General features: G+C 42.0%; 1 protein-coding gene across 2 annotated transcripts; it reads right to left on the minus strand.

The window, feature by feature from the left end:
* Nucleotides 1-881: 881 nt before the first annotated feature.
* LOC127342433 (vacuolar lysine transporter YPQ1) lies at nucleotides 882-7242 on the minus strand. Of its 2 annotated transcripts, none has more exons than XM_051368391.2 (14): nucleotides 7090-7242; nucleotides 5946-6209; nucleotides 5779-5821; nucleotides 5206-5232; nucleotides 5024-5119; nucleotides 4394-4581; nucleotides 3921-4095; nucleotides 3725-3844; nucleotides 3498-3596; nucleotides 3104-3124; nucleotides 2430-2488; nucleotides 2031-2121; nucleotides 1588-1704; nucleotides 882-1195 (listed from the first exon to the last, which is right to left on the minus strand). In XM_051368391.2, exons 2-13 carry the CDS (start codon nucleotides 6182-6184, stop codon nucleotides 1627-1629), a joined length of 1236 nt encoding a protein of 411 aa, XP_051224351.1. In that variant the 5' UTR covers nucleotides 6185-6209; nucleotides 7090-7242; the 3' UTR covers nucleotides 882-1195; nucleotides 1588-1626. The 2 variants fall into 2 exon arrangements, with proteins under 2 accessions (XP_051224351.1, XP_051224352.1); XM_051368392.2 differs by lacking the exon at nucleotides 7090-7242 and adding an exon at nucleotides 6931-7083.
* Between the last annotated feature and the right edge of the window lie 4244 nt (nucleotides 7243-11486).

Raw genomic sequence — 11486 nt, forward strand, 5'->3', positions numbered from 1 at the left:
TGGTCAGTCGGCCAGTACTCCCATGCCGACGTCACTAACCATATGACGCATTGCATTGATATTCAATTTTCATCCATTTGACGGAAATAGTGGCGGAGCTAGGATTGGACCAAACCCCGGGCCAAAACCTCAGTGCATTTTTTTCTAAAAGAACTCATGTAATAGCTGAATGAATCCGTTCCATTCTGGACAGACTTAATTAAATCAAATCAGCTGAAATTTGAGAACATTGATATGAACAGAAACTACCTAGCTCAGTGGAGGGGTAGCTGAATCCGGAGTGGCGCCTGGACTAGGAGCGGGCGAGAGATAGTGCTACATCTCTCCAGCGCCACACATCTGCACCTGCCAGTACTCTTGATCTGCCTTGGCCAGCAGTCACATGGAGGAGGGTAGGACGCGACCAAGCAAGGCCGAGCAGAAGGAAAATGCCGAGTCACACGGCTAGGAGCTTGCGCGATGGGGATGGCAATACGCCAATCCGGAAAGGATGAAGTGCCCTAGGCGCGTGGCGGCGCACGTTTCCAACCACAGCGAGCTGAGGGAATGAAAACCCAACAAAGACAGGGTTCCAGCGTTTCCCCGATCGGACGATGTCCACCTGGTTACGATCATAATGCAAATATTGGGCTAGAACAAATGGCCAGAGCTGGGCTGCGCCCCAGGCCAGATAACAAATCCGCCATGGCCCTGGTTGCCCGGGGTGTAGCTCCGCCCAGACGGATCAAAATACAACGCTGTTATTCTGAATGTACATGATCTGTAGCCAGAACAACAGGGAAAATCCCTCACACATATAGCATACTGCGATGAGCATTTCAATCCAAACCGAATTGAACACATCTATATTATATTCAGAGTCAGGAAGAGCCCAGAGAAAGTTACCAAGACAAGAACCAATTAACGCACGTTCAAAGCTTAGCATCCGATGATAACGACCAGGTTGTACACGCCCACTTCAAAACATAGATACCACAGAAAACAAAAACAAATCACCGTATGATATACAGATATAGTATGACGCAAGTACGCGACCCTGCTGGTATTCTACCAGCGACGAGGCTCATGTGGCGCCGCTGCTCGTTCACCGCAACCAAACATTTGAACTGAGTTCCGCACGGGATGTGGCTCTTGCGCAAGCCAGCCTTCCAATCAACATGCACGATCATTTCCAACGACGCAGGAAGCTTCAGGTCTGAAAGTACAGAAATATTAACATAAACATTCAGCAGGCAATGTTTTATCTCCTGTTTGTAGAAGATATAAAGAAACCGATACCAGCACATGTCCAAACCAAGAACTCAGTTAAGTTAGACAGGAATCCCCAGTAAGGTGTTTCAAATACCTAAGAGAATCTAACAACTAGGTGACAGATTTTCTAAGGTGTTTCAAGTCCTAAGAGAATCTAACAACTAGGTGACAGATTTTCTCATACAGGGACGCATTCAGAGGGCAGAACTGAACTTGTAGGATGTGTCCTTAGTTCGCAGGGTTTGTTATCTTACCACATAAAACAGGCGCTGCAAGATGATGGATAACCATTCAAAAAATAATGAACAAAAACAAGAAGAGAGCAACAAAACAAACCTTTCGTTGGAGAAGAAAATTTTAACTCTGTTGTATTCATTAGGCTTTATCCACATTGTCAATTTCATCACACTTACTTCGCTTCCGATAATGGAAATAAAGGAACTGAAGAATAATCTGTAAAAGATGGTTAAGGATTCTTCCAATGTTACAACTGATTGAAACTAATATAAATTCTGATATGGTTAGCCTTGCCACTGAGCTAGCACTCAGTTCTCAAGTAACATATGAACCTAACACAAAGCACCCTCGACTATATAGTTAAGCTTATTCGAGATGCTGGATAGAAAGGCATCTGGAAATATGTATCTAACAACAAAGCCACCTGAAAATAAAATCAGTTCAAACCTCTCTTCTGACCCCATGGTCTAAACAAAAACCACTATTTTGAGTTGTAAAGTAGAATATTATTAAAAGTGGGAACTAATGAGCCTCAAGGATACTAAAGAATCAAGTAAAACACATCCTCCAGCATCCACAAGCCACGGGAGATTTGGTCTCAATCTTGCCCAGTCCATACTATTAACAAGTATACTGCATTGAAAAAGAAGCGACATGAGAACCGTAAAAGCAGCCAACTAAAGCTGGTTTCAAGATTTAATAAAGAATATAAATGGTGCCCTTGTATCAGTTGTGGAATGTTAAAGAGAAATTGGCATGGGATGCACCTGTTTGGCACTGAACATGCCAGCACAGGTTTGTATTGCAATCCGAGAAAGTCCAACTTTCGAGATTACACAGTTATAGCCCCGAAGAAAACTTTTTTACTAAACAATACTTTTACAAATGTATCTAAAGTAACTTGAATGCTAGTAAACAGATGAAGTTCGGTTAATGGTTACCTTCCTACATATGTCGTATTTCCCACTAAAGCAAAGGTAAACATAAGTGGATTGAGTCCCTGAATAAAATTACAGGTCAAGTAAGTTAGCTAGCATCAGATAATGACCCAAAATAACAACAATCCATGCATTTAATGCAATAATGTGATACAACAAACATGTGAATACAATTGACTTCCTATATAAAGGAAATGCTTTTGTGTAGTGAAAAAATTGACATAGTATGAAAATAGGACACGATGCTTTAAAATGTTTTTGATTGATGAAAAAATGGCCGTAAAAAATGGATAGGAGTTCTAACTTTTATCATAAGAGGTACAACAACATTGTGCAGTGGAAACACCATATATATGTACTAACAGAAGGCCTAAACTAAACACCAATACTAACACAACCTTTTTCCTGCAGAATTAAGTTTGACTTGCCACTTCTGCACCATAATAACAAGTAATATATCCCAATCAACAACTAAGGCACGCTTTTTACCCAACTGTATCCATGTGTATTGCATGCAAACGCTTTTGTGACTATTGACATGTAGATGTTGCCGGCTACTGATTCCTCTTAGGGCCAAGTTGCCCATTCATCTATCTTCTCAAATAATTCAAAAAATGTTGACAAAACTATGAAAATGCTTCCTGCTGTAAAAGAAGACCGGAGAAAGATAAACTTGCCTCGGCATGGCCTCTTTGCATCTGCAGAGTGGTAGAGAGATGTTAGATATACCAAAAATATGATGTATTTTGCAATATAGTGCTGTAAAGAGTTTCTCGAGGTTAACAAGGATCATATTATTCAGCATTATCAGATAAGCATTTACAGTAGAAACTAGCAGAGTAGGAACAGCAGTAAGCCAGTAACTTGAAGAAGAGTAGGAAAAGCAGTAAAAATCTTATGGGTATTTCTTTTTCTGCCCTGCATCTTAAGAACACCACTTCTAGATTCCACAAATCATGACACATTCCATTAAATGATATTTGTACTATACCCAGCACCAAAATTTAGTATCGGAGAAGTGTTTTTGGTAGCACAAGGTAAGAAAAAAAATCCATTTGTTCTCAGCCTTACATTTAAGTAAATCTGGGGAAGACGACCGCCCATATAGATTACTGCCATCGCCCAACCAAGAAAGCTTCCAATTTCACTTCCACTTTCTCCATAGCCATCCTATGGTGGAGAAGAAACTAATTAGATCACTACGCAAGAAGAAACATAGTCTATTCTTGTTCATGCAAATTCCATAGCAAACCGATGCCCTGGCGAAGATATAAAAATTGAAAGCAACTACAGCTTACCGCTAATGCTAAAAGCTTTCTTCCAACAGGTATGATAATTTCATTGGGAGCATCCCTGTGTGCGGATCCAACCAATATATGCAATACACACATACCCAAGAGAACAGAAACCCATGGTACCTGAATTCAATCAATAAATGCTTTTGTAGTCCCAACCTCAGTATACAAAGTAGCAACGGGGTTAAGGGTAACATACCACTGAGAGGGAATTTTTTGTTATAGCAGCTGGTGCAGACTGTGCTGGAGCAAACTCACCAACTAAAGATCCATCTTGGCCGTTCATTTGTGGAGACGCTCTTGTTGCCTGGCGATTATTGCCCAACCATGTACCTGCAATAGGCACTGGGCTACTTGATAGAGATCTTGCTGACCTGTAAAGTCAAACAGTGAGTTAGATGCTCCTGAACTTCTATGTGATTGCAACAGTGCTGTCAGCAGGTAAGAATAAAACTACAACATCCAGAAGTAATTGTCAAGAGTGCACTCCAATTTGCAGTATCAGTCCATTTAAATAAAGCCAATTCACAATATTTAATGCTTTATCCGAACCAAGGACAAATATATGCTTTAAGGAATAAAAAAATAGATCAACTTTAAGGAATGAATTTTTTTTAGACCAACTTTAAGGAATGAAATATGTGGAAACAATAACAAGCTCAAGAACATTACACATAGTAGTAGTCTGAGCTGGGGCTGTTTGAACCATGACGTTGCCATAATACTTCTGTGTTCAGCTGGATTGGTGAGCTTGGAACAGGAATTGTCACACCTGACTGAATGTTGTTTTTGTATGCATCATCCCTGTGCCCCAAAAGCTTTTGACGCAACGAAGCATCCCCACGCTGATGCTTCTGAGGCTGAAAACGTACATTATTGTCCCAACAGAAGTAAGAGAATACTTTAGGAAGATGGTAGGAGTTAAAGGTGAAAAAATTTAAGTGTATCTTGCTTGTGGTCAGTGGTCAAACCATGACTTATGATAAATAGTATCATAACACTATGCACATCGTATGAAGAATACCAAACTACTTAGCAAAGAATATAGCAATATACTTCTTAAGTTCATGAATCCAGAACAAGTATTTTTAGTATATACAGTGTTAGTTTACCAAGTGTTCACACTGAATGAATGAATACTATACTTGGCAAAGAAGTGAACAATATAGTTCATAAGTTCATTAATCTGGAGCAAGTAATATTCGTAGACAGTGTTTGCCTACAAGTGTTCACATAGCTATGATCGTGCAAAAACACTTCATGCAAACATGATTACAATCTGCAATGTTTTCAAGCAATCACCTTGATAATTGTCCCGGTTTTCTTTACTTTAAGACGGTAGATGTGGCTATAGTATATTGTCTGTCCAGTGAGAATCATAGTTGTGATGGTATATAGCTGCATTGCAAAAAACTAAGTTCTGAGATGACAGAAACTGCTGAAATGGGTTGAAACAGCAAAAGTCCAGGAAATGATGTTCTTACCAATGCCATGTAAAACTGTGTCGGCAACTGCATTACAAACAGAACGGAAAATGTTAGATTTGAAATATATAGAATAAAAGGTGCTCACTTAGTCCCATGCGTACATCCTATGTCACACTTGATCATGATGAAGTTATATGCAAAAATGTAAGTGTAATATATTGGTTAAGCATATTCAGATTTATCTGCCCCAGATGTAGATCATTACATAACTTATCTAGATCTATCTGGATTTCTCCCTTTTTGAAATACTATGTTGGAAATAACATATAAATGTCCATGTTCAATTATTTTCCGCCTGCAGATAATTTGTGTGAATCCCACATAATTATACTAGCTTTCGCTGGTGAGGAAAGAATGCAGGCTGACAGAAAAGATTTGGCAAATAACACGTCCTCACACTGTCCAGATAATATCAGCCAGAAAATTCGCTAAATCAGAAAGAAAACTACTAGTGTCCTAGCATACGAACATGCCTAACTGAGTAACCGGTGCATGTGCCTCGCAAAAGTATGTTGCCTAAGATTAGGTTCAAGAATTTGAGTTAAATAAAAAGAGAGGGTTGAATCTTACAGTAGCAGGCTCCAGGAAGCAGCCGGCAAGGTTAAACAAATCCCTGCATGATTGCAGAAGAAACATAGCAGAACATTAATTAGAGCATTGTGCGATATGAACCTGCAAGTACAATAACGGTGATACCATCAACTTAAGAGGGAGGTGGGAAATATGAGGCAACATACCCAACTATCCAAGTCATTAGAAAGGCAATGGAAAGCCCTTCTGTTGACTTCTGTTTGTAATTTGTTATGATCTGCGGCACCTCGGCGACGCCCCAGCTGAGGACACTGGCCAGTCCAAGACCCAGGGCAACACCATCCTTGGTGCTGCACAGGCAGTACTTGAGGTAGGTCCGAGCCCATTCCGCGCAATGCCGGGACGAGGGGCAGCTCGGAGGCGGCGTTCCTCTGAAGATACCCATTTGAATATGCGTGTGTGCTCCAGACCTGGGGATCAAATTATGGCAAAATTGAATAGCTATCTGGGGTTTTCAGCTAAAACATTGGTGGGTGGGGGTGAGTAAGGAATAATAAACAGGATCAACACAGAATATACCAGGTAGACGAAAAGTGTATGAAAAGATTACTCGAGAGAAAAAAGGAACAGGGTGTATGAAAAGATCGGGGAGAAGACTCGCGAGATGCAGATTGTTGTGCGAAAGAAAAAACGCAACATTACTGTACAGACCTGACTCGATTTTTTTTAATACTACAAAATTGGACAGAGTTTAGAAACTCGTATTGATAAGGACTGAATATGCAAGTGGCCGATATTCTCTTCTCATACGAACCACCTACTAAAGTAGCCGCCTAACACGGAACACAATCGACCTCTCCGTTCTTTCGTTTTCCACCCCTCAGTTCATGTGTTGTTCCCTTCCCTTGCGCTCCACAAAAACACGATACGGATCCATCGGCACGGATTCCAGCCACCGCGCGCGTCGAGTGAAGACCTACCTAAATCGGCGAAGGAGGAGTAAAGACCTACCTGCCTAAATCGAGACACCGTTACAGCTCGCGTCTGGTATTTGAATCGACTGCCCAGCGAATCCCGTCTTTCTAATCTTGCAGGCTAAAGGCGGCAACGAGCCACCCCCAAGAACAAGAATCCCTCAAAAGGTGAATCTAAAAAACAATCCCTCAATCAAAAGAAACCTTTAAAACGAACCTTAAAAGAAAGGATCGAACGGCGACGGGTTAAATCGATGGCAATGGACGCGCCGCCACGAGCTGGAACCCGGCAATGTGGGGCGTTCGTTCACGAGGCGGCAAGAGAGAAAGAAAAGCGCCGGCCGCGGGGGCCGGGGGGTGGGAAGGGAGTTCGTACCGGAGTTGGTCTTGTGGAAGTGTTGGAGAGAGGAAGGTGGGCGGAGGTGAGGGGAGGATTGGAATCGAAACCGGGAGAGTCCGGTCGCGATTTTATCGGCCTGGGACCTCGCCGGCGCCGCTACTTGTTAGCTGTGGTGTGGGTGGCGAGACCAGATTGCCTCTTTTGGCGTCGGCCACGTGGCACCGCTCGCTCCGGCTCGTGTGCCGCTAGCTGCTCCTGCCCTGGTACCCTGGACGTGGACGCGCGGGCGTACCTGGACGGGGGAGCCCGTGAGTCCGTGACTCGTCAGCCGTACGTCCGCACCTATTTTTCGGTTTCGTGACCGGTACGTCCACACCTATGAACCGTAGAATAACATGTGTACGCTGTTTCTCCAAAATTAGTTACTACACAAAGTTATACGTATTAATTATCTCTAATATAAATGTATCTACATATATTTATACTACTGTAGCAACAAATATATGAATCGGATGAAGTATTATGTCTCTCATATTTCCTTTGTTCTAAAAAAATAAGCCGTACAAATTTAGTTAAAAGTCAATCTCTTTTAATTTGACCAATGTTATGGACAAAAGGTGAATATTTCAATGTGTTCCATACTATTAATCCATTCTAAATTGTAAATATTCCACTCATTTCAATGCCTATATCATCTGCATTAAAATATTCAAAATATTTGGAATGGAGGGAGTATCTTCTTAGAAACTTTTCCAACTGTCAAGTGTGCAACCGAGGTCAAGGTAAATTTTAAGATCAAGTAGCATGCAATGATGGTACTCCGTAACAAATAGTCCAACATAGCAAACCTTTCTTGTACAATGAGGATGACATCGAGAACCCACTCGTCTACACTGCCCCCTCCATGTTAACAACATAGAATTTAACGATCAGATTGGAAAATAAAAAATCAAAATAGCCCGCAATCATGAGTAACAAACAATCCAACATAACACAAATTTCTTGTCCAGAGAGGCTGACATCAGGGACCCATCAGCTAGACCATAAACAGCTGCATCGAGTAACATCTACTAGGTCAATACTACAGGTGCGGCCGAAAAAATTGTCCACTAGAGGCACTGCCATCATGTCTCCACAAGGTTCAAAAGATCTCGAGGTACCGATCAAAGTAAAATTCACATCTGCAATAAAGAAACATCTACCATGCATTGGCCAAGCATCCACCATGTTTTACCCAATTTTGTAAAGAGAGCCGCTGAGACAAGATATTTTTTTAAACTTTCTACGAGTGAAATGCATCCATGGTCCTCCAACTTGTTGGGCATGTCCAAAACCATCCTTAAACTCAGAAAATGCACCAATATGATCTCTAAACTCACTCTATATGTGCACGTACACGTAAGGTCCAAAACTCCATTATTCCCGTATTTTGATAGATGTCTTTGTATTGGCCCATGTGCAGCTCCCATGAACACCGTCTGCAGCAAGCCGTGTGCCTCATATCTTCTCCAGGAAAAAAGCAAGACACATGTGTTGTAGTTGCAGCGTCGTGATTTCCGCCGCCGCAAAGCTGGCCTCTCTAGGAGGGCGAGGAGCGTGCCCTTGCGTCCCATAGCCGAACCTCACGTCCAAGCAGTGCCGCCCCGCTCATCCTCTTGCAACCGCGTTCTCTCCTGGGCATTTTATTAAACACCATGCCAACCAGATCATTGTCAGGAGATGAGGTTGAACAAGGTATATAGTGATACCGATGATCAAACCTCGGACAGGTAAAATATCGCGTGACAAAGGGAATTGGTATTGTATGTGAATGGTTCATTCGATCACTAAGTCATCGTTGAATATGTGGGAGCCATTATGGATCTCCAGATCCCGCTATTGGTTATTGGTCGGAGAGAAGTCTCAACCATGTCTACATAGTTCGCGAACCGTAGGGTGACATGATACGTCCAATTTGCATCACTATTTTATATCATAATTTGCTGTTATTCATTGATATATTTCATATTTGAACACAATACTTATGTTATTTCATCTATTTTGCATGTTTCATGATTATTGGAGGATCGAGCACCGGAGCCAGGATTCTGCTGGAAAAGGCGTCGTCAGAATGCAATATTTCGGAAGATCAACAGTTGATGGAAATTATATCAAAAATCCTATTTTTCCAGATGACGAACTGAGCCAGAAGGGGGAGCTGAGGGGACCCGAGGTGGGCCCAGCCCATAGGCCGGCGCGGCCCAAGGCCTGGCCGCGCCGCCCTATGAGGAGGGGGCCCACAGCCCCCTCTCGCCTCTTTTTCTTCGCGTACGCCTTCGTCCCGAAAACCTAAGCTCCAGAGGGTACCTCGCGAAGAGTTCTGACCGCCTCTCGCGGGGCGGAGAACACCAGAGAGAAAAGAGCTCTCCGGCAGGCTGAGATCCGCCGGAAATTCCTCCCGAGGGGGAAATCGACGCCATCGTCACCGCCATCAAGTTGGACATCATCTCCATCACCATCATCATCATCTTCATCATCATCACCGCCGTCTCCACCGCTGCACATCGTCACCGCTGTAGCAATTTGGGTTTGATCTTGATTGTTTGATAGGGGAAACTCTCCCGGTATTGATTTCTACTTGTTATTGATGCTATTGAGTGAAACCGTTGAACCAAGGTTTATGTTCAGATTGTTATTCATCATCATATCACCTCTGATCATGTTCCATATGATGTCTCGTGAGTAGTTCGTTTAGTTCTTGAGGACATGGGTGAAGTCTAAATGTTAGTAGTGAAGTATGGTTGAGTAATATTCAATGTTATGATATTTAAGTTGTGGTGTTATTCTTCTAGTGGTGTCGTGTGAACGTCGACTACACGACACTTCACCTTTATGGGCCTAGGGGAATGCATCTTGTACTCGTTTGCCAATTGCGGGGTTGCCGGAGTGACAGAAACCTAAGTCCCCGTTGGTATATCGATGCAGGAGGGATAGCAGGATCTCAGAGTTTAAGGCTGTGGTTAGATTTATCTTAATTACTTTCTTGTAGTTGCGGATGCTTGCAAGGGGTATAATCACAAGTATGTATTAGTCCTAGGAAGGGCGGTACATTAGCACAGGTTCACCCACACAACACTTATCAAAACAATGAAGATTAATTAGCCGTATGTAGCGAAAGCACTAGACTAAAATCCCGTGTGTCCTCAAGAACGTTTGGTCATTATAAGTAAACAAACCGGCTTGTCCTTTGTGCTAAAAAGGATTGGGCCACTCGCTGCAATTGTTACTCTCGCACTTTACTTACTCGTACTTTATTCATCTGCTATATCAAAACCCCCTGAATACTTGTCTGTGAGCATTTACAGTGAATCCTTCATCGAAACTGCTTGTCAACACCTTCTGCTCCTCGTTGGGATCGACATTCTTACTTATCGAAGATACTACGATACACCCCCTATATTTGTGGGTCATCAAGACTATTTTCTGGCGCCGTTGCCGGGGAGTGAAGCGCTATTGGTAAGTGGAATTGGTAAGGGAAACTTCTACTGTTTGTGCTGATTTTATTTCTCGCTCGTCGCCATAATTCATTATGGAGAGATCTCCTTTTGAATGTTTATTTGGGAAATCTGCTACTACTGCAAAGGTAGTGGATGAGGCGCCAGATGAGGAAGAGATACCATACAAAATACCTATGAAAATTATTGAACGTGTAGTGGATAACCGTTATACAGGGGATGGAACTGTCCACCCTGGAGATCATTTACTGTTCTTACATGAATTATGCGGTTTATTCAAGTGTGCGGGTATTGATATGGATGAAGTGAGGAAGAAATTATTCTCTATATCGATGTCTGCTAAAGCGGCGCATTGGTATAAATTACTGGATAATGGGAATTCTCTTGAATGGAATGATATTGTGCCCCGGTTTTATTCTAAGTTCTATCCTCCAAGTGAAATTCACAAGGATCGGAACCGCATATATAATTTTTGGCCTCATGATGGAGAGAGTATTGCCCAAGCTTGGGGGAGATTGAAGTCTTTAATGCTCAAATGCCCCATTCATGAGCTTCCTGGTAATATTATTATTGATAATTTCTATGCAAGACTTTCTTTTGAAGACAAGACCTTGCTGGATACTTCTTGTTTTGGATCATTCACGCGCAACAAAGAAGAGTTTAAAAGGGACCTTCTCAATCGGATCCAGGAAAATACTGAAGGATGGGAGAACGACAAAGATAGAGAATCAGGTATAAATTATGATTATAAATGCATTGAAGCTTTTATGGATACTGATAAATTTCGTAATATGAGTGCTACTTATGGTCTTGATCCTCAAGTTGCTGCAAATCTTTATAAAGCTTTTGCCTCTCATTATGAATTGCCTAAGAAGAATTTTGATAAGTATCATGAACCGTATAAAGATAAAATTGATTCATCTATTAATAAATGTATTG

The sequence above is a fragment of the Lolium perenne genome, chromosome 3 (genome assembly GCF_019359855.2).
Source record: "Lolium perenne isolate Kyuss_39 chromosome 3, Kyuss_2.0, whole genome shotgun sequence".
NCBI classification, from domain to species: domain Eukaryota; kingdom Viridiplantae; phylum Streptophyta; class Magnoliopsida; order Poales; family Poaceae; genus Lolium; species Lolium perenne.